Source organism: Ranitomeya imitator, chromosome 3 (assembly GCF_032444005.1).
Source record: "Ranitomeya imitator isolate aRanImi1 chromosome 3, aRanImi1.pri, whole genome shotgun sequence".
Lineage (NCBI taxonomy): Eukaryota > Metazoa > Chordata > Amphibia > Anura > Dendrobatidae > Ranitomeya > Ranitomeya imitator.
Genome location: NC_091284.1, coordinates 151,483,704 through 151,503,297, shown reverse-complemented (window position 1 = coordinate 151,503,297; position 19,594 = coordinate 151,483,704). Strand labels below are relative to the sequence as shown.

Below are 19,594 nucleotides of genomic sequence, written 5' to 3'. Positions count from 1 at the left end.
ACCCCACACAATAATGAGGAAAAGTATGGAGACATACCAGATGATGGTTGCAATGCACGACCTAGCAAAGGTTGCAAGTAAAATACAGGCATGATTAGTAAACGCTAATGACAAGTTAGGCCAAGTCCTTACAAGGACTATTTTGTGCATTTATTACGTTCTAGCAAAGTGAGTGATTTATACAAATCTCACGCCCCCTATTTATTTTTTTCACTTATATGGAGCCATCCTATTCAGTAGCGCTTTACAGACTGTTCCCATATGGATTAGATGGCGAGCCCAAATCGGTATGTCCGTGTGGGGGAGGTAACAGAGGATTGCGGCTTTCGCAGTGTGAAACCAGTTCCAAGTTATATGGCACACCATATTTAAGCCATAATTTGTAACTTTTTCATATAAAGTGGATGGTGCGCATTGTAGGGGATGGGGCCACGTGCGGATGACAAATGCACTGTAATTTACACCAGAATGTAGTATAAGCTATAGTGCAAATCTATGTAGGGCTGGAGAAGTATGGGATAAATCTGCGCTGCCGACAGGTCAGTGATGGGCAGGAAACAGGTATCCAGGAGGGTGGTTTATTTGTCACCACATTTCTTCATCAGGACAAACCACAATGATCATTGCTGACAAATAAGCCACATCCCTGGATATCAGTTTCCTGCCCATCACTGACTTGTCGGCAGCGCAGATTATCCCATTCTTCTCCAGCCCTACATGTTCCTGCTTAGTAAGCGGTTGTGGTCACACAAGCGTACCAGGTGGGCACATTTCCCTGCTTTTATGAGGATAAGACCCCTATTGTGCGTATTGCCTTTCCAGCTCAATAGTCCTGCAGTGCAAATCTACGCACAGCACAGAATAAGCTTAACTTACTGAAAGACACGTGTCTACTCATAAATCCGGAGCATCTTATGCCAGTGGGTCTGTGTGGCCTCAATAAAATAAAAAATCCTATACTCCCCTCCCGTGCTGGGGCTGTTCCCATGGTGTCAGCACTTGCGGTCTTGATGCCCAAATCTGCGCAGGCGTCATTGTCCCCACTTTGTACAGATTGAACATGAAGAGGACGTCTGGGCCGCAGCTGGTCTCTGACTTTATCTTTATATTCAATCCGTACGAAGGTGGAGACAATGACGCCAGCGCTGATTGTGAGACAGGTACCACATGTCAAAAAAAATGCACAAGTAAAGCGGAATCTATCAACAGGTTCATGTAATCTTACAGCAGCATAACATAGGGGAAAAGAGCATGATTCCACGGATGTGTCACTTGGCTGGGTTTCAATACAAATCAGTGTTTTATCAGGAGATTATCATGAGGAGACAAGGTGACCCCTGCACAGATTAGTAGCTTATCAATATACAGTGTACACAGTAAGTGGTGTGAGCGGGGTTATACAGGACTCAGTCTGAGCGCCGCTACATCTGCAACACAGAACAGATTGTCAAAACTGATGCACCCAGTAAACAAAGACACACATCACTGGAATCAGGGTCACTGTACCTAAATCAGATTCCCTTTAAAGTAGATTTTCTCTGAAATGATGGAGCACTTACATAAAAATATACCTGGCTGTGATCGTGCAAACTGAATAATGCTGCCTGTGGTTTGGTCAACATATCTAACAATTTCTTAAAGAATTTATAAAAGGAGGAACATTAGAAAAAAAAATGTTTTGTAAAGTGGCCAGTTTGCGGAGTTTTTATCCGCAGCTCCTAAGCATGGCTTTTTTTTTTTTTTTTTCCATTTTAATCTGCTGTACAGTTCTAGAGGTGCAGGGCTTTTCATTCAATGTGCCAGATATGATAAATAGTCTTTACCAAGTGGGAGGCTTATCACGCTCCCAGAGAATCCTATAAGCCACACCGTCTTGGTAAAGACCATAACAATTAGCAAGGCGGCTGTTCTAATAAATGGGCTGAGTCTGTGGAAGAGTATTCAAAAAAAAAAAATAATAATTATATATATATATATATATATATATATATATATATATATATATATATATATATATATATATATATATATATATATATATATATATATATATATATATATATATATATATATATATATATACACATACACACACGTATACACACTTTTCATGAAGGAAGCAAAAAAGACGGACAAAATTACAAAAATACTACTTTGCATATTATAATTTGCTTTTAAGAATTAAACTGTACAGGTAAAAGAAAATTGGCATAACTATTTTAGCAAAGCAAATGAGCGGCATGGCGTTGTGGAGAGCAACATTTACACAAGTGCAAGCATGCAATTAATGCCTGACTAACATGGCCTTAGAGGAGATAATATAGCAGGTGGAGATATTAGCTCTGCTCTATGCTGCGGACCATCACAGCTCGCACACGTTACATGCTTTAATGCACAGTGATATATTGTACAGGCTTTCAGGCTCATATGAAGCAGAACTCTGCTGATGCAATGAAACATTCCCCATTATTGCTCACTAAAGGCATCAGGCCAATCATAGAAAGAAATCTCACACTTACCCTTTGGAGGATTATCATGATCTGCAATTAAGAAACAAATATGTATAAGAAAGAAATATATGCCAGGGCTGAACTTTCCCACACCCTAGTGCCCAGAATTATCAATGGAATGGAGCAAATCAGTATGGCTGTTTTTAACACAGTTCATAGGTGTATTCCCAATTCTGCCACTAGAGGGCGCACGATCTGTATGTAAGCCTATCCAGAGAGCACAGTGGCCACAGCCAGGGAGGCATGCAGGCAGGCAGACCATGCAGGTCAGCGATCGGTGATATATAGGTAACCTGAGGATATCATAGATCCGTGGAGGCATCAGGGACAGGGGACGCCACACTCCTCTCCCCAGATAAAGGAAAATTTTCCAGACTGTGGATAATATAAAATGGCTTCCCTTTCTACACGGAAATACTGTCTATAAGGGTTCGTTCAGTCCATTGTATTGCCATGTGCTACAAACCAAGCACACACAGTACAATGGCCACTATTTCCTACATGAACCAATGACCTATATAGGGAAAAAAAAGAAAAAAAAGACTTGCGACACGCACCATTCTGGCCCAGTTTACAGACCAGACAGCTCCTGCGCTATGTGGATGAGCACGGACAGGAGTTTTAGAACGGCCGTCTGAGCCCGGGCAAAGTCACAGGAGTCTGTTACTAAATGAGAACAAGCAGGATCTGACCGGAGGCCCCTTTGCTTCATATATTAAGACCCTGGCAGGGTCACAGTTTTACTCTACATTTCGCGACTGTGCCAGGAAATAATGGTGGAGGTGAGACTTCTGCTGATCAAGCATGTACCCCTATCAAGTAGAAGGGGAATAAACGCTCATGGATAGGACAGCCCTTTAAAATAGTTTTTTTTTTTTAGATAATGTAATGCAAATGATAAAACTGGAGTGTGACAGTGGAGATCTGCACTTGCCTCCTTCAGCAGAGCGCTGATGACGGATTTTAGGTTAACCGTCCCTATAATAACAAATCTCCATTACGCGACGGCTGCCGAGCTCCCTGCAGACAGTCACAGTCAGCACAGCTCATTCCTGTGGCGGATGTTGCCAAGTGATGACAACAAGTGTGTCTACAGTAACAGTATTCGGCAGCGAGGAAGGAAATGCCATGTACAGTGTCTGCTGTCAGGAGGGGACCTCCTGGGAAACCCTACATCACTGCACCCATCTCAGATTCGCCCATCGCAGGATCTGCTGCGCTTGGGTTGTATCGCAGACTGATTGTGGGAAAACGGGTCTACTGTTTCATCAGTTCATACCAGAAACATGCGCCAAAAGTCAACATTTTGGAAACTGTACCCCCTTTAGGAATTCTGGGAAGTAGTTAGCATTTGGATTCCAATCTGGTATTGTGCCATTATTCCGCTGTAACAGCTGACCAGAGACTGCCTGGGTAGCGTCATGCTGCATGCATGGCTACATTACTTATGCGTCCAAAATCTGCGGGACCCCAACATGGTCATCAATGTCAGAGGGGTGAAGGATGGGTCATCACCATCAGGGAGTGGAGCATAAGGTACACTCATCGTATGAAGCACGGTGTGCGGCCACAGGACACAAGACGTGTCTGCGATTCTCCATGGACCACATGGTCGTGAAAAAACGACTAGCACCGATACGGTAAGAATGGGTAGTGCTATCCCCCAAGTTTAGCTTATTGGGTCCAGGGTCTAATTTCTCAAAATTCAGATACATAAACTAAAGCTACTGAACACTTCAGGGTGTGGGAGGAAACCCACAAATCAAAAGCAGAACATGCAAAACAGATATTAATGACCCATCATGAGTAGTTCCTGGACAACACCCTTAATATGTCCAAAATAGTTGCTCCAAGTTCATATGTGGTCAGTACAAATAATATCATGGCAATGTACTGATGGGAAGACAGCGGCAGAAGATAAAGTTGGGGAAATCCTTTCAGTCCCCGCTATTACGCCCCCATATAAAGCACCACCGACCTCCTACTTTGCTGGACTTACTGCTTCTACACAGACGAGTATATTCATATCAGAAGTGAATTTATTTGTACTTTTTACCTTCAAAATATGATTTAGTATAATAGTAATTCCTAAATAAGACTAAAACTAATAATGACACGGCATATGGGCTATGAATAAGGAAATAATGAAGGCCGCAATGAACAATGCACTTAGTAGAGCTCTTACCACTCGGGCAGTCATGGTGCATTCCAGGATCAGAAAGATCGTCGTCACCAAACGCTGAACAGGAAAGAAGCGACAGAAAATATCAGAGGAGCGCGATACTTCTGAGGACACACGGCACAGTCTCCCCTGGATGGCCTCCTGTGTGACTGCTAGGGGTCGCCCTGCTGGCATCCCAACCAATCGCTACAACGGGGGTCCGACTTCCTGCTCGTCACCTCTCCGGTCACACCCGCATGTACCTGCGCCAGCCACATTTTATGGAAGGCCACGTACAGATGTGGAGAGCTCTGCCAGTCAAATAGAGGGACAGCGCATGTGCGAACATGCAGATCCATTCAGACCAGAATGTGGAGAGGAGGAAAAGAGGGTCAGGATGGGTGGGGGGGGGTTCAATTAGACATGCGATAAAGCTGTTTACTGTGAAAATCTTTTTAAATGGTTTCTGCAGAACCAATGTCGTCCATCTTGTGTTCACTGTGAGAAGCAATAGAAGCATGTTTGACTTCTCCTAGTGACCCCTTGTTTCCCCAGGGCTGCCATAGGGTAGTAGTTTTCTGATGGACATCTGTAGGGCCATATGAGCCCTTATTCCCACAGTATATACTGCAAGACACATACACAGTGCTGTACCTAGATCACCGCCCCCGGCCTCAGCTCCCATCCTTCCTCAGACCTACAGCGCCATTTCCCTGTGCCCCTTCACATAAATGTGGATACATGTTTGGAGAAGTCACATTAAGGAGTTTACTTACTACCACCTCCGCCGCCGCAACCTTGCCCCGGGTGAGGTTTCGCAGTCGGCTTGTGTGTATCTTTAAGATAAAAGTAAAAATTAAAAAAAAAACTCTTGGGTACAGCAATGCCAAGTTTTGTTCTTACGTGAACAGGGTGGGCAGTAAGTAGCGAGCTGGTTCTGGGCACCCTGCTGCATAACACCCGCCAGGCGCACATAAATATTTGTGCACCGCGCAGGATCCTTATTAGCTTATGGCCTGAAGTTGTGGAGTCACAGCAGGATGTCGACATGTTGGAACACTTAATAAGGATCAGTCACCAGATTTCCATAATACAAATTGTGTAAATAATCTAAAACATCGCTTAGACTTTATCCGGTTTGTACACTCTGAACATGAACAGTCCTTTTTAAAAATGTAAACTCATTCTCTGATCCACGAGAATACGTGCAATAGTGAGAAATTACACAGGGAAAGAGTATTCCACACACTTACTGAAATATTTCATACTTCCTACAGAAGCCTTTGCTGGGGATGACGGCTTCAGGACCCATCCAGCATTAGTCCATTCATCCTTCCTTCAACAACATGACGTGTGCCAGTGCCGGATGCTGAATACCAGCCCCACACCATGAGATTATTCCTAACAACAAGGCATCGGCTATGAGGCACACAGAGGACTGTTCTCAGCAGTCTATGACCTGTATGCCCATATTAACTTTAGATGGGTCAAATGTGGCGTCAGATTTCCTTTTATTTATGGACATCTATGGTTTGGATTTCTTTGCCTGTGTGAATTGGATGGGTTGTTAGATATCTGGTGAGAATTTCCTGTGAATAGCACCTTTAGAAATATATTTACTTAGAAAATTGGTGTCATGTTACATTTCACCTGCAACAGACATTGACCTGCTGCGGTTCGTAAACCCGCGCCAACGGTGAGTTTCTGCCGCGGTAAATAGAAGCACAGCCGGCTTGGGACTTCTACATTACAAGCACAGTGGATGGGATTTTTAGAACACAGCGTTTGGGATGCAGCAGGGGTGAGCTACGTCCAAAAACGCTGCTATTCCAGATCCAGATTTTTAGTCCGAGACTACATGATGACTCATTCCCAAAACAACGCAATATTCCTCTGCTACATTGATAATTCAGTCACACAGAGCCACAGGTGCCATGACCAACGCATAAAGCACAATAAATTCCTAATTATCTGCATTTTAGGGATTTTTGCGTTTTAAGGGGAGTCTGTCCCAAAACTCAAATGAAACCATTCCTATTTTAATATACGGGACTTCGCCCCTATAAAAATCATAATTACAGTGTTGATCTTACTTCGTGTATAACATAAAAATACTTTATTGGATATGTAAGTGCAGGGACATGAATGCACGCTTGCTGGAGCCACAAGATCAGCGCTTCCTTCCGCCCATTCAGTGACACATCCCCTCACAGTGATTCACAGTGTGTGCTTTGGAGAGCGGCCCAAATGGACTCCTCAGTCCTGCCAGTACTCACGATGCAGGAACCGAGCGCGCACAGCGTTAGTGCAGGAGCGTTCTCATCCCTCTCCTGTCTGCAGCAGCCGCTCGCTGCACATGGATCACACAGTTTCCAGCCAACACTGACGAGAATAGGATGAAAGTGCGCAGACACCAACACTGTATGCACTCCGCTCTTGCAGTGTCTGTGCGTGCTCCTCACCCCCATCTGCCAGCATCGGCCGCTCGCTGCTGTGTGAACCTGTGGGCCGCTCCAAACAGGAGGAGAACGCTCCTGCACGTACTGACATGTGAGGGTTCTCGGCTACAGTAGTGGCCTTGTGTGCAGGGCCAAAGTTACAATTTAGTCAGTGCTATCAACACAAAGGGAGGTGTTACAGATTGTAATTGAGGGGGGCGGAACGGAGCCCCGAGATCTTGGCCCTGCCAAGGGTGCACCAAGCACCCTCCATTTACACATCAAATAAAATCTTTTAAAAAATGTGATCACTAGAATCTGCATTACAAGTATGATGTTTATTAGGACGAAGTCCCCGATAGTTATACAAAAATGCTTTACATGTGAGTTTTTAGGGTTACAGACTACCATCAATATTTGCTTGTACAGGTATGGGAACTTTACATTTAGGCTATGTGCACACATATGGAATCGCCGCAGAAATTTCCGCGGCAATTCCAGAACTCCGTGCCGTGGGAAAAACACGTGCGGAATTGGCATGCATTTTCCCGCTAAACACTAGCTTTTTCCAAGCAATAGCATCGCTTGGAAAACTGATTGACAGGTTGGTCACACTTGTCAAACAGTGTTTGACAAGTGTGACCAACTTTTTACTATTGATGCTGCCTATACAGCATCAATAGTAAAACATCTAATGTTAAAAATAATAATAAATCGTGATATTTTCTCACCTTCCGACGGGCCCCCGCAGCCTTCCAGCTCCTCGCGTTCCAAGTGATGCCTCGTGGTAATGACCCCAGATGACGTAGCGGCCTCGCGAGATGCTACATCATCACAGGTCATTTTCACAAGGCATTACTGGGAACGGGAGCATCGCGAGGAGCGGGAAGGCTGCGGGGGCCGTCGGAAGGTGAGAACATCACGATTTATTATTTTATTATTATTTTTAACAATTATATGGCTCCCAGGGCCTGGAGGAGAGTCTCCTCTCCTCCACCCTGGGTACCAATCTCACATGATACGCTTACTTCGTACATGGTGTGCATAGCCACATGCGGAAAGTAAGCGGATCAATGCATTCCTATGTGTGCGGAATCCACGCGATTCCGCACAAAGAATGAACATGCTGCATTTTTTTTCCAGAATGCGACTCCGCCACGGAAAAAAACACAACATGTGCACAAAAAATGCGGGGTGCATTGTAATAGGATGCTTAATGTATGTTCCCCCCCCCCCCCCGGGGTTTTATCGTGTTTTTATAGTGAAAAAACGCGAAAATTCCTGAACGTGTGCACATAGCCTTAAAAGGAGTTTTCAGAGTTTACAAATATACAGGAAAGTTCCCAAGTACAAAAAAGAAAATACCTACAGATAATCAAAAAAATGCCACCATAGCCCGGAAGTAGTCATTATTCAGTTTCACTATCTTGCCAAGTTATGTATGGCTTCTGAATATCCATAGTGCTGGGGCATGCTGGGTGGGAGGGACCCTCATTAAGAGACCACCATTCCCATCATTCCTCGCTCCGATCTCGGACACCACCTTTATTTATAGCTCTGCAGGCCGCTCTATTACATGTGCTGGGGTTACTCAATGTCTTCACTGTCACCAGACAGACTGCTCAGCAGAGTACAGCACAATCTGCTGTCCTGTATGTGCAGCACAACCGGAGGGAGGAGAGGGGAGATGGGAGGGAGCGATAACCATATGTTCAGTGGTGATGTAATGTTCCAACCAGGGGTTAATGTGAATGAAACTGGCTGACAGCTCAGATACAGATCGCACATCACACAGATAAAACTAGCTGCAGTTGCACATGATTATCGCCATAGGTCTACATGACATTACATAACTGTGGGGATACAGTTTCCTCCCATTTGGCTATTCATACAGTAGGACAGCCGGCAATCTTTGTACTGTACATGCAGGCCAGGTCCTGACAAGGATCTTTTCCTCAGATCTTGTTGGTCTGTCACATAACATAAGACTTCTCCCATGCTTCTCCTGTAGTCTGGAAGCCACTTTCCCAACTAGTCCGTCAGACTCACTCCCTCATTTGAAACCGTCAGGTTACACTTTTTGTACATTATTCTGTATTATCAACTGTTTGTAAGTATACAGTTTTATACTAATTAATGGCTTCCTATTATTGTAACATTAAATTATGTTCTATACAAAAGGCACATTGACTACAATGGGGCTCGCCAGGAGAAGAAAAGATAGTAGAAAGCTAAACAAGCCTCAAAAAGTTATAAATTAATCAGTGTAAAACAAAGGTCATCATTAATATCAGCAATCTTATTTTTGATGTTTTTTTACCACCTCAATGTACGGTCACCTTCACCACTTGCACTTTGTCTTGTGAAAATAGTCATTATCACAGAAGACAGACATAAAAGTACAGAGTGTGTGTGTGTGTGTGTGTGTGTGTGTGTGTGTGTGTGTGTGTGTGTGTGTGTACCCCATGAACTTTTCCACATTTTTTTTTTTCCCGTTACACCTTTATGTGATGACAAAAAATATTTGTGGAGTGTAAAGGAAGTGATACATGGTTTTCTAAATATTGTAAACATAAATCTGAAAATGGTGACATACATTTGCATTCAGCCCCCTTAGTCAATACATTTGTAGGATGACCTTTTGCTGCAATTTTTTCAAGTCTTTTGGGATATGTCTATCAGTTTTGCACATCTAGAAGCTGACATTTTTGCCCGTTCTTCTTTGCACACTCGCTCTAGCTCAGCGAGCCTGGATGGAGGAGCCCGTGAACTGCAATTTTCAAGTCTAGCCACAGATTCCCAATGAGATTTAGGCTTGGACTGTGACTGGGCCATTCAGCCATGAATATGCTGTTATCTAAACCATCCATTATAGCGCTAGCAGTATTTTTATTGTCGTTGTCCTCCTCGAAGGTGAACCTACTGGGGGTCTCAATTGTTTTGCAGCTTCTAACAGGTTTTCCTCTAAGAGTACCCTGTATTTAGCTCCATCCATCTTCCCATCAACTCTGACCAGCTTCTCTGTCCCTGCTGAAGAAGAGTCTTCTCCCCACAGCAGGATTCTGGCACCACCATGTTTAACGATGGGGATGGTGTTTTCATGGTGATGTGCAGTGTTAGTTTTCCTCCTCATATAGCATTTTGCTTTTAGCCCAAAAGTTCTACTTTAAATTATCACCTGTGCAATGCAAGGAAATCCTGAAAACATGACCTGTTTGCAGCCCTCGAGGAATGCAGTTTGACACCCCTGGATTATATGACTATGGGCTCACTCACACGAGCGTATAAATCAAACTACAGTAATGCAATCCGAAAAAAAAAGGGAATGCACTCAGACCAATGTTATTCAATGAGGTTGTACAGATCTGAGCATTTTTTTCTCAGATGTATTCAGTGCGAGTAAAAAAAATAGCAGTATGCTGATATTTGAATCTGAAATAAGATGGGTGTGAAAGAAAAAAGCAAACAGATACAATGTAATTCTGTAAGATGGGAAACTGTAAATTTCTTGTAAAAGATTAATAGCTGCTGAGTAAAAAACAGACTGCAAACGGATGACAAGTGGGAAATAAAAATCGTCCCACTTTTCAGGATGAGAATGGGACCAATTTTTATATGCTTGTGAGACCCCGGCCTAATAGTTGTCCTGTGACCAGTCTCCCACCCAAGTTGAGCATCTCTGCAGCTACTGAAGAGGGACAATGGGCCTCTTCTCTAATTTATGTTCTCCTAGCTCAGGATGTCACTTTAGGTGGAAGTCTTGGTAGGCTTGCAGTTGTGCAATACTCCTTCCATTCTAAGATGACGGATTGAACAGTGCTCGATGAGATGTGCAGAATTTGGGATTTTTTTTTTTTTGTTCTCTTCAATAAACTAACCCCATTTTACTCTTTTTCACAACTATATCCCTGACCCGTCTGGTGTGTTCCTTGTTTTTCCATGATACTGTTTGATCCCTAATAGTCTCAAGCAAACCATGGAGGCCTTCACAAAAGTTCACTGGGTATAAAAACTGACTGTCTACAAGTATGTATAATAATAATAATAAATAATATTATTATATATGGTTTTTTCCATTCTTCAAGCATATACACGTCCATATATACATGTATGAAGAGGTTTGTAGGTTTTTACCATCTCCGCCGAAAGCATCTTCCAAGTTAAATCCTGGAATAAACCAAGAAAACAGACTGTAAACCACAACCATGTTTATTATACTTGTAAGTAGTTCTGATCAGTAGTAGCTTGCCCATGAAGATTACATTCCAACAGCCTTCCATTTCCATACATTTCATATGCTTAGAAGACCTGCTAGATCTCCAGACACACAATTTTATGCAAGTTCTTGTTTTCCCAAAGAAAAGACTTGGAACATCTTCTTTTAGAACTCCTCAATTTCCAATCCCTTGTTATTCCTCCTGGAAGCGCATGAATAAATGCATTACCGGGTATTACTATGTCTTGTTCACATGGCGTGTACCATGCACACTGTCAGTGCCAATTGGACAATGTCCAGTGTCAAAAGTGAATAGGAGGGGACCAACTGTACCGACAAAGGGGGTGGTAGCATCAAGTGGTCTACTGATTCTTACATTTCTAGGAGTAATATCAGAGGAACAAGGGAGTAGAGGATTTTAAGAAAGGGTGCTCAGAATGGTTATTTTATGGCTAAAGCAAGCATTTACTAAAACCAACATGTCAGTATAGCTGAGAAGTTTTCTTATGGGACACCAAGCCATAATATTCAACCCTGCGCTACTATAATCCACCATCATGGAAAGGTTTCTAGAGTTTTTCAAATATAGATATTGGAAATAAACTATAGTGTTCAAGAGGAAGATATTTATTTTGCCATTCCTTAAGGGAAAGTCATCCTTCATAACCGTACGAGATTATATCTATAGGGTCACTCACAAACATTAAAAGATTGAAACCGCTTACCACCACCATCATCATCGCCACCACCTGCAGGCACAACAGGTGGAGGTTTGGGGGTTGGCTTCTTAGGTACAACTTAAAAGAAAAAGATAAAGCAAAAAGAAAGGGATTAAAAAAAAAATACCAGGATTGATTATCACACAATTCCCAGGCCTTCAGAAGCAGATTTTACCACTTTAAAAGATCAATGCAAATCTTGTAAAATCATAATTACCTGCTGCTCCTCCGGTATCCCCAAAGCCAAGAACTACAAGAAAGAGAAAAATAAAGAAATCAATGAGAGAAATACAACAACAGAAGTTGGAATAATAATTCAGTATTTACATAGCGCCAACATATTCCACAGCACTTTAGAATTCAACAGGTTATATACAAGTCATAAGGAACAACATTAAAGATAAGTAAAGCAAAAATAATGACCCTGCCCGTAAGAGCTGATAATTCTACAATGAGCTTGTGGTGGTTGGGGACAATGATGGTCCAGCTGTCTTGAGGGAATGAGGATAGGTAGAAGCTGCATCAGGTAGTCACAAATCCAGTATGTGTGGCGCTTTTGGGTGCAGTGGAGTTTAATGGAATGTGATAGGCCACCCTAAACAGATGTGTTTTTCGGGAGCGCTTAAAACTGTATAAGTTGTGGTTAGTCCTGATATCTTGGGGTAGAGCATTCCAGAGGCAACTCGTGAGAAGTAGAGATGGGCGAACCCGAATACTAAGGTTCGGCGTCCGTACTGAACATGGACACCTAACAGACTTCTCCAGGAAGCCCGTGTGTTTGTCGCGCTGTCATGTGCATAACAGCACGGCAAACAAAAGTTTCTGATTGGCGGTGAAATCATCCCCACTGGTCAGACAGCCACGGTTCCCACGCTGTCAAAAGAGAGTGAGAACGCAGCTGTGATCAGAAGTATACAGTTTACCTCCGGTCACTGGTGTCAGCTGATGGGACAACTGCTCCCATCATCCGACACCTGCCGACGCTAATAACAGCGAGAGCAGGAGCAGCTGATGGGAGTATTCATCAGGAGCTCCTGCGCTGCAATTTACAAAAAAAAAAAAAAAAAACAGCATGGGTCCCCCCATATTTGTTAACAAGCAAGGCAAATCTCACAGCTGCGGGGTGCATTCTAATAGGATGCTTAATGTATGTTCCCCCTCCCCGGGGTTTTATCGTGTTTTTATAGTGAAAAAACGCGAAAATTCCTGAACGTGTGCACATAGCCTTAAAAGGAGTTTTCAGAGTTTACAAATATACAGGAAAGTTCCCAAGTACAAAAAAGAAAACACCTACAGATAATCAAAAAAATGCCACCATAGCCCGGAAGTAGTCATTATTCAGTTTCACTATCTTGCCAAGTTATGTACGGCTTCTGAATACCCATAGTGCTGGGGCATGCTGGGTGGGAGGGATCCTCATCAAGAGACCACCATTCCCATCATTCCTCGCTCCGATCTCGGACACCACCTTTATTTATAGCTCTGCAGGCCGCTCTATTACATGTGCTGGGGTTACTCAATGTCTTCACTGTCACCAGACAGACTGCTCAGCAGAGTACAGCACAATCTGCTGTCCTGTATGTGCAGCACAACCGGAGGGAGGAGAGGGGAGATGGGAGGGAGCGATAACCATATGTGCAGTGGTGATGTAATGTTCCAACCAGGGGTTAATGTGAATGAAACTGGCTGACAGCTCAGATACAGATCGCACATCACACAGATAAAACTAGCTGCAGTTGCACATGATTATCGCCATAGGTCTACATGACATTACATAACTGTGGGGATACAGTTTCCTCCCATTTGGCTATTCATACAGTAGGACAGCCGGCAATCTTTGTACTGTACATGCAGGCCAGGTCCTGACAAGGATCTTTTCCTCAGATCTTGTTGGTCTGTCACATAACATAAGACTTCTCCCATGCTTCTCCTGTAGTCTGGAAGCCACTTTCCCAACTAGTCCGTCAGACTCACTCCCTCATTTGAAACCGTCAGGTTATACTTTTTGTACATTATTCTGTATTATCAACTGTTTGTAAGTATACAGTTTTATACTAATTACTGGCTTCCTATTATTGTAACATTAAATTATGTTCTATACAAAAGGCACATTGACTACAATGGGGCTCGCCAGGAGAAGAAAAGATAGTAGAAAGCTAAACAAGCCTCAAAAAGTTATAAATTAATCAGTGTAAAACAAAGGTCATCATTAATATCAGCAATCTTATTTTTGATGTTTTTTTACCACCTCAATGTACGGTCACCTTCACCACTTGCACTTTGTCTTGTGAAAATAGTCATTATCACAGAAGACAGACATAAAAGTACAGAGTGTGTGTGTGTGTGTGTGTGTGTGTGTGTGTGTGTGTGTGTGTGTGTGTGTGTGTGTGTGTGTACCCCATGAACTTTTCCACATTTTTTTTTCCCGTTACACCTTTATGTGATGACAAATAATATTTGTGGAGTGTAAAGGAAGTGATACATGGTTTTCTAAATATTGTAAACATAAATCTGAAAATGGTGACATACATTTGCATTCAGCCCCCTTAGTCAATACATTTGTAGGATGACCTTTTGCTGCAATTACTTTTTTGAAGTCTTTGGGGATATGTCTATCAGTTTTGCACATCTAGAAGCTGACATTTTTGCCCGTTCTTCTTTGCACACTCGCTCTAGCTCAGCGAGCCTGGATGGAGGAGCCCGTGAACTGCAATTTTCAAGTCTAGCCACAGATTCCCAATGAGATTTAGGCTTGGACTGTGACTGGGCCATTCAGCCATGAATATGCTGTTATCTAAACCATCCATTATAGCGCTAGCAGTATTTTTATTGTCGTTGTCCTCCTCGAAGGTGAACCTACTGGGGGTCTCAATTGTTTTGCAGCTTCTAACAGGTGTTCCTCTAAGAGTACCCTGTATTTAGCTCCATCCATCTTCCCATCAACTCTGACCAGCTTCTCTGTCCCTGCTGAAGAAGAGTCTTCTCCCCACAGCAGGATTCTGGCACCACCATGTTTAACGATGGGGATGGTGTTTTCATGGTGATGTGCAGTGTTAGTTTTCCTCCTCATATAGCATTTTGCTTTTAGCCCAAAAGTTCTACTTTAAATTATCACCTGTGCAATGCAAGGAAATCCTGAAAACTTGACCTGTTTGCAGCCCTCGAGGAATGCAGTTTGACACCCCTGGATTATATGACTATGGGCTCACTCACACGAGCGTATAAATCAAACTACAGTAATGCAATCCGAAAAAAAAAAGGGAATGCACTCAGACCAATGTTATTCAATGAGGTTGTTCAGATCTGAGCATTTTTTTTCTCAGATGTATTCAGTGCGAGTAAAAAAAATAGCAGTATGCTGATATTTGAATCTGAAATAAGATGGGTGTGAAAGAAAAAAGCAAACAGATACAATGTAATTCTGTAAGATGGGAAACTGTAAATTTCTTGTAAAAGATTAATAGCTGCTGAGTAAAAAACAGACTGCAAACGGATGACAAGTGGGAAAAAAAAATCGTCCCACTTTTCAGGATGAGAATGGGACCAATTTTTATATGCTTGTGAGACCCCGGCCTAATAGTTGTCCTGTGACCAGTCTCCCACCCAAGTTGAGCATCTCTGCAGCTACTGAAGAGGGACAATGGGCCTCTTCTCTAATTTATGTTCTCCTAGCTCAGGATGTCACTTTAGGTGAAGTCTTGGTAGGCTTGTAGTTGTGCAATACTCCTTCCATTCTAAGATGACGGATTGAACAGTGCTCGATGAGATGTGCAGAATTTGGGATTTTTTTTTTTTGTTCTCTTCAATAAACTAACCCCATTTTACTCTTTTTCACAACTATATCCCTGACCCGTCTGCTGTGTTCCTTGTTTTTCCATGATACGGTTTGATCCCTAATAGTCTCAAGCAAACCATGGAGGCCTTCACAAAAGTTCACTGGGTATAAAAACTGACTGTCTACAAGTATGTATAATAATAATAATAAATAATATTATTATATATGGTTTTTTCCATTCTTCAAGCATATACACGTCCATATATACATGTATGAAGAGGTTTGTAGGTTTTTACCATCTCCGCCGAAAGCATCTTCCAAGTTAAATCTTGGAATAAACCAAGAAAACAGACTGTAAACCACAACCATGTTTATTATACTTGTAAGTAGTTCTGATCAGTAGTAGCTTGCCCATGAAGATTACATTCCAACAGCCTTCCATTTCCATACATTTCATATGCTTAGAAGACCTGCTAGATCTCCAGACACACAATTTTATGCAAGTTCTTGTTTTCCCAAAGAAAAGACTTGGAGCATCTTCTCTTAGAACTCCTCATAATTTCCAATCCCTTGTTATTCCTCCTGGAAACGCATGAATAAATGCATTACCGGGTATTACTATGTCTTGTTCACATGGCGTGTACCATGCACACTGTCAGTGCCAATTGGACAATGTCCAGTGTCAAGTGAATAGGAGGGGACCAACTGTACCGACAAAGGGGGTGGTAGCATCAAGTGGTCTACTGATTCTAACATTTCTAGGAGTAATATCAGAGGAACAAGGGAGTAGAGGATTTTAAGAAAGGGTGCTCAGAATGGTTATTTTATGGCTAAAGCAAGCATTTACTAAAACCAACATGTCAGTATAGCTGAGAAGTTTTCTTATGGGACACCAAGCCATAATATTCAACCCTGCGCTACTATAATCCACCATCATGGAAAGGTTTCTAGAGTTTTTCAAATATAGATATTGGAAATAAACTATAGTGTTCGAGAGGAAGATATTTATTTTGCCATTCCTTAAGGGAAAGTCATCCTTCAGAACCGTACGAGATTATATCTATAGGGTAACTCACAAACATTAAAAGATTGAAACCGCTTACCACCATCATCATCGCCACCACCTGCAGGCACAACAGGTGGAGGTTTGGGGGTTGGCTTCTTAGGTACAACTTAAAAGAAAAAGATAAAGCAAAAAGAAAGGGATTAAAAATAAAAATACCAGGATTGATTATCACACAACTCCCAGGCCTTCAGAAGCAGATTTTACCACTTTAAAAGATCAATGCAAATTGTGTAAAATCATAATTACCTGCTGCTCCTCCGGTATCCCCAAAGCCAAGAACTACAAGAAAGAGAAAAATAAAGAAATCAATGAGAGAAATACAACAACAGAAGTTGGAATAATAATTCAGTATTTACATAGCGCCAACATATTCCACAGCACTTTAGAATTCAACAGGTTATATACAAGTCATAAGGAACAACATTAAAGATAAGTAACGCAAAAATAATGACCCTGCCCGTAAGAGCTGATAATTCTACAATGAGCTTGTGGTGGTTGGGGACAATGATGGTCCAGCTGTCTTGAGGGAATGAGGATAGATAGAAGCTGCATCAGGTAGTCACAAATCCAGTATGTGTGGCGCTTTTGGGTGCAGTGGAGTTTAATGGAATGTGATAGGCCACCCTAAACAGATGTGTTTTTCGGGAGCGCTTAAAACTGTATAAGTTGTGGTTAGTCCTGATATCTTGGGGTAGAGCATTCCAGAGGCAACTCGTGAGAAGTAGAGATGGGCGAACCCGAATACTAAGGTTCGGCGTCCGTACTGAACATGGACACCTAACAGACTTCTCCAGGAAGCCCGTGTGTTTGTCGCGCTGTCATGTGCATAACAGCAGGCAAACAAAAGCTTCTGATTGGCGGTGAAATCATCCCCACTGGTCAGACAGCCACGGTTCCCACGCTGTCAAAAGAGAGTGAGAACGCAGCTGTGATCAGAAGTATACAGTTTACCTCCGGTCACTGGTGTCAGCTGATGGGACAACTGCTCCCATCATCCGACACCTGCCAACACTAATAACAGCGAGAGCAGGAGCAGCTGATGGGAGTATTCATCAGGAGCTCCTGCGCTGCAATTTACACAAAAAAAAAAAAAACAGCATGGGTCCCCCCATATTTGTTAACCAGCAAGGCAAATCTCACAGCTGGGGGCTGCAATCCTCAGCTGTCAGCTTCAACAAGGCTATTTATCAAGAATAGAGGGGTCCCCACTCTTTTTTTATTATTATTATTAAAAATAAAAACGGTGTGGGGTCCCCCTCCATTTTTGACAACCAGCCTTGCTAAAGCAGACTATTCTCAGGCTGGTAAGGGGCCATGGATATTAACCCCCCCCCAGCCTAAAAATAGCAGCTCGCAGCTGACCAAAAAAGGCACATCTGGTGCTCTGCCCGCTCTTCTTACTTGTCGTGTAGCGGTGGCAAGTGTGGTTCATTTATGCTCAGGCTAGTACGGGGCCATGGATATTGGCCCCCCCAGCCTAAAAATAGCAGCCCGCAGCTACCTAGAAAAGGCACATCTATTAGATGCGCCTATTCTGGTGCTTTGCCTGGTCTTCCAACTTGCCCTGTAGCGGTGGCAAGTGGGGTTCATATTTGTGGGGTTAATGTCACCTTAGTATTGTCAAGTGACATCAAGCCCATGGCTTACTAATGGAGAAGTGTCTGTAAGACTCCTATCCATTACCAATACTATATCGGTATGGTAAAAAAGACAGCCAGAATAAAGTCCTTTATTAGAAATAAAAACACACTTTTACTTTATTTAAAAAACAACAAACACAGTTATACTCACCTAAAGCCTATTCCACCAAAGCCCTTGTTCTCCTGTAATAAACCAAAAATAAAAAAAACAACAAAATACCTCACCTACCCGTTGTTCTGTCCCATGCCGTAATCCATGTCTGGGGATAAATAGTTTTCAACCTGGATGGTGCCAAGATGTGACCATCCAGGCTGAGAACTACTGGTGACTGAACTGATGCGAGCGCAGCATCAGTGAGGTTACTGCCGGTCAGTGAGGCTGCTTTGCCTGCCGGGCTGAACTGTAGTGACCTCTCTGCCGGGGTGTTATTGGGTGCCACCTACAGAGAGCGAGGTAAGTAGACTGCAGGAGTAGGGGAAGCTCCGTTTTTGGAGAGGTTGAGCTTCAGATAGAGAGCGGACATGATGATTATGTTGGAGACTGCGGACAGTCAGTGGCGTTCTGTAGCACAGTGGGGGTAAGGTCAGGGGATGATGTATATAGATGTGTGTCATCGGCATAAAGATGGTACTGAAAGCCAAATCTGCTGATGGTCTGTCCAATTGGGGCTGTGTAGAGAGAAGAGGCCAAGGACGGAGCCCTGAGGGACCTCAAAAGTGACAGGAAGAGGAGATGAAGTGGAGCCACGGAACAATACACTGAAGGAGCGGTCAGAAAGATGGGAAGAGAAAGAGGAGAAAGTGTCCTTAATGCCTAGTGATTCCTAATACAAGTATGACACACAAGGACTTACCACCTAAATCATCTAGCGCATCATCGCCTGGACCCGGTTGAGGTTTTGAAGTTGGTTTCAACTCTATGAAAAATAGTAGTCATAAGTCATTATATCCTTTAGGCCATGTTCTCACGGTCTTGTACTTCATACCTATCAAAGTACAAAGCAGCCCATACACTAGTCTTACAAACCCCTCCAGTAAATATTGGGTAATAAGGAGACGTACATGTGTG

At 42.9% G+C, this 19,594-nt stretch overlaps 1 protein-coding gene across 2 annotated transcripts in view; it reads right to left on the bottom strand.

The window, feature by feature from the left end:
- CD99 (CD99 molecule (Xg blood group)) overlaps positions 1-19,594 on the bottom strand; it is an 82,983-nt gene that overhangs the window by 14,387 nt on the left and 49,002 nt on the right. Inside the window, exons 4-13 of one of the 2 annotated variants that reach the window (XM_069761562.1) lie at positions 19,380-19,442; positions 17,132-17,164; positions 16,923-16,991; positions 12,262-12,294; positions 12,054-12,122; positions 11,244-11,276; positions 5,448-5,507; positions 4,696-4,749; positions 2,520-2,540; positions 38-61 (exon numbers count right to left, since the gene is read on the bottom strand). In XM_069761562.1, the coding sequence (XP_069617663.1) occupies positions 38-61; positions 2,520-2,540; positions 4,696-4,749; positions 5,448-5,507; positions 11,244-11,276; positions 12,054-12,122; positions 12,262-12,294; positions 16,923-16,991; positions 17,132-17,164; positions 19,380-19,442 (459 nt within the window). The remainder of the gene's footprint in view (positions 1-37; positions 62-2,519; positions 2,541-4,695; positions 4,750-5,447; positions 5,508-11,243; positions 11,277-12,053; positions 12,123-12,261; positions 12,295-16,922; positions 16,992-17,131; positions 17,165-19,379; positions 19,443-19,594) is intronic. The other variant, XM_069761564.1, reaches the window with a different exon arrangement.